At 56.6% G+C, this 3,188-nt stretch overlaps 1 protein-coding gene across 1 annotated transcript in view; it reads right to left on the bottom strand.

The window, feature by feature from the left end:
* Positions 1–3,109, bottom strand: part of REM1 (RAS (RAD and GEM)-like GTP-binding 1) — a 33,681-nt gene extending 30,572 nt beyond the window's left edge. Inside the window, exons 1-2 of the mRNA XM_015566646.1 lie at positions 2,285–3,109; positions 1,173–1,255 (exon numbers count right to left, since the gene is read on the bottom strand). Of these exons, the coding sequence (XP_015422132.1) occupies positions 1,173–1,255; positions 2,285–2,627 (426 nt within the window). The 5' untranslated portion in view covers positions 2,628–3,109. The remainder of the gene's footprint in view (positions 1–1,172; positions 1,256–2,284) is intronic.
* Between the last annotated feature and the right edge of the window lie 79 nt (positions 3,110–3,188).

The following is a 3,188-nucleotide window of genomic DNA, read 5'->3' as shown; positions in this document are numbered from 1 at the left end:
ATTACATCTCACCCCAGGAAAAGAAAGGGCAGGAGCCCCAGCCGGTTTGGCTCAGTGGACAGAGCATCGGCCTGGGGACTGAAGGGTCCCAGGCTCGATTCCGGTCAAGGGCATGTACCTTGTTTTCGGGCACATCCCCAGTAGGGGGTGTGCAGGAGGCAGCTGATCGATGTTTTTCTCTCATCGATGTTTCTAACTCTCTATCCCTCTCCCTTCCTCTCTGTAAAATATCAATAAAAATATATTTTTTTAAAAAAGAGAGAATCATCATCTTTATGATGTTCATTTGGACCTGGGTTTCCTTCTATGCTTGTTAAAAAGAATTGGCTGCACAGCTCCCTCATCCCCAGCCTTTGGGCCCATCACTAGAGCTGTCACCATTTTTGTCAACCACCCAACACTGCCCTCCTAAACCCTCTGTGGCCAGGCCCTCCCTGAGTTTTAGGGGAGGAACCTACTCCTTAGAGAGATGGAATCTCAGGTGATTTTTAGATCCTTCTCTTTGCTTGGTTGTATTCTTCAAAGTTCTATAGTGAGCATGTACTACTTGTACAGCAAGAAAAACGGAAAACTCAAACAAGACAAGAAAAACACAACAGGGACATGCCCCTGCCTGCTGCTCTCTTCCTGTTCGAGAAGGGGCCGGGAAAGGACACCCTTTGGTTTCCTTTACCCCTAGCTACTAAATTATAATTCATAAGAGTTGTCATTATTTATGATTCTTCGCCCATGTTCAGCAATTTTTTTCATGCTCAAAACTGCTCAACTCTCTGAAGTTGCCTAAGAACTTAAAGAAAACAAACAGTGGGTGAAGAAGGCAGGAATGATCGACCCATTTATCAGGTGAGAAAACTGAAGCTCAGAGCAGGAAAGTCACAGAGACACACAGCTGGTCAAAAAGAAAGGGGGTTGAACCTCAGACATTTTGATGCTAAATTCAGTGTTCCTCTGCACAGCGCAGGGGGGGTGGAGCAGGATGAGGGGGCTAATACGAGGGGGAGGCTTGCAGGGGAAGAAGCACATCCGGGGATGGCTGTGGAGAGGGGACCAGAGGAGTGAGCAAAGGAGGTGAAGGTCGCGAGGTTCTGTCTTTGGTTGGAAAGGCTATGGGGTTTGGAGGGGTCTGGTTCTAGGCTCAGCACCCATCTCCCCAAATCCTGCTTGGGTCATACCAGCTTCTCAGCCTCCCAGGTGTCCATGACCAGCAGCGTGGTGTCTTCTCCGTCCACCGTGAGGGTCCTCTCGTACACATCTTCTGTAACGGAGGGAAGAGCTGGATCTCAGGAGGAGGGCGGGCCTGGGGAGGGTGTGGCCTCGCCCCTCTTTATGGTCACTGCACCCCCTCTACTTCTCCCTGAAGTGTTCACCACACTCATGTGATGCCTGTGTCTCCTGATAGGTCGAGAAGCTCCAGGAGGAGGAGCTCCGGTCTCCCCAGCTGCCAGCATGGTATGAGGCACACAGTAGGTACTGAGACAGCGTTGCTGGTTGTGGTTGCTGATTGAATGAGTGTGGGGTGGGGGCTGGGAATTCTCCAGTCCTGCCCTGTCCCTGGCTTACTGTATACTTCAGGCAGGTCATGTTGCCCTCTCTGGGCCTCAGTCTCCCCATTTGTCTGTCACACCTACAGGTGCACATACGCACACGTCTCGTATGGGTTCTCACCCTCAGAGAGGCAGAGCCTGGAGAAAGGGCCTGGCTAGAGTGTCCCCCAGCTTCTGTCTGCTTTTAACCAACTCCCCACTCCACTTACCCTAGTCCTCTCAGCCAGTCCTGCGAAAACCTATCTTCATTTCCTCTGCCCTATCCCCATCCCCATCCCCCATCATCCTAGGGCCCCTGCTCACTGCATCTCCTGGGAATAAAGGAACCCAGGGCCCAGAACTTGGAGTCCGAGAGTCTCCATGTTGGGCAGGATATTAGTTTTGCCACAGGCGTGGTGGCCATGCGTGGTTACCTATGGAGCTGGGGTGATCCGAGAGTCAGGGAGTCGGGGCTAGGGCTTTCTAAGCGAGGTGGAAGGCCACCATTTCTTTATACTTGAGACTCAACCCCATATCTCTCACCCATGAAAACTGGCAAAATTCTCACTATTCAAGGAATCTCTCTCCCACAGCCATTGTGCTGTGCCCTGCCTAACTCTAGGGGGGCATATCCACGTCACAGTCTGTGCGAATGACGCCCCTGTGAGCTGAGCAGGGCATGAGCTGTACAGCTGTTATTGGCAGCCTTGTGCCCTTGATCGCTCCTTTGGCCACATTCCAGCCCAGCCCCGTGTCCCTACCTCCCAGCTGTTCGTGGAGCTCCCGCTCTTGCTTCCCCGCGAAGAGGCTGGCCAGGCTGGTCTTCCCTACGCCAGGATCTCCCAGCAGCACCACGCGGTACAGGGCCTCCCAGGAGCCCTCCGAGTCGCTGGATTCAGACGACCAGCCGTCGGGGGCAGGTGAAGGCTGCTGGGGGGGAGGGTTGAGGGAGGCCGACTGGCCCAGGCGTGGGTGCCGGGCTTGTGTGGAAGTGGAAGGTGCGGCGCACAGGCCAGGCTGGCGGCCCCGGGAGGACAGGGGCAGCGGGGTGCTGGCTCGCCGTCGCAGGGGCGTCTTTGCTTCCTGCTGCGTGTTTAGTGTCATCCTCGGGAGGGGGCCTTGGCTCCTGCCTTCCTCCTTCTGTGAGTAAGAAGGGGAATGGGCGGTGAGCAGGTGCGCTGAGCCCCTTCTGCAGGGCCCCGAGGTGGCTTCCTCCAGAGCCTCCCTCCTCGGGGTGGGGGCTTCCCGGCTTCAGGCCCAGGGTCTGCCTGGGTCAGGCTGGGAGGGTGAGTGTGCAAGCTGTGCACGCACATGTGTGCACACCCAGAGGCTGGTTCCTGTGCCTTGAGGATGGTCTCCTCCCCCACGGGCAGCAGAGGGGCAGCAGCGAGGTGATGCCCCCACAAGCACGCACACACGGTGTGCACAGACCTGCCTCTCCCACGCAGAACACGAGACCCAGGCTCTGGAAGGATCTGAATTACCCGGGACGCCCCTGCCCCCAGGCCTCTTCCCCTCGGTTGGGAGATGGGTGTGTGGAGGAGGGGTAAGGGCCCCTGGGGAGGGTCACTTCCGCTGCCCCGCCTCACGAGGGCTGAGGAAGAGGCAGGAATGGGTGGGCTGGGACGCTGAAGCGCGTGGGGGTCCGGGGGTTCCCTCCGCGGT

Source organism: Myotis davidii, unplaced genomic scaffold (genome assembly GCF_000327345.1).
Source record: "Myotis davidii unplaced genomic scaffold, ASM32734v1 scaffold562, whole genome shotgun sequence".
NCBI lineage: Eukaryota > Metazoa > Chordata > Mammalia > Chiroptera > Vespertilionidae > Myotis > Myotis davidii.
The sequence above is the reverse complement of the archived record's forward strand: the minus strand, read 5'-3'. Positions and strand labels throughout refer to the sequence as shown.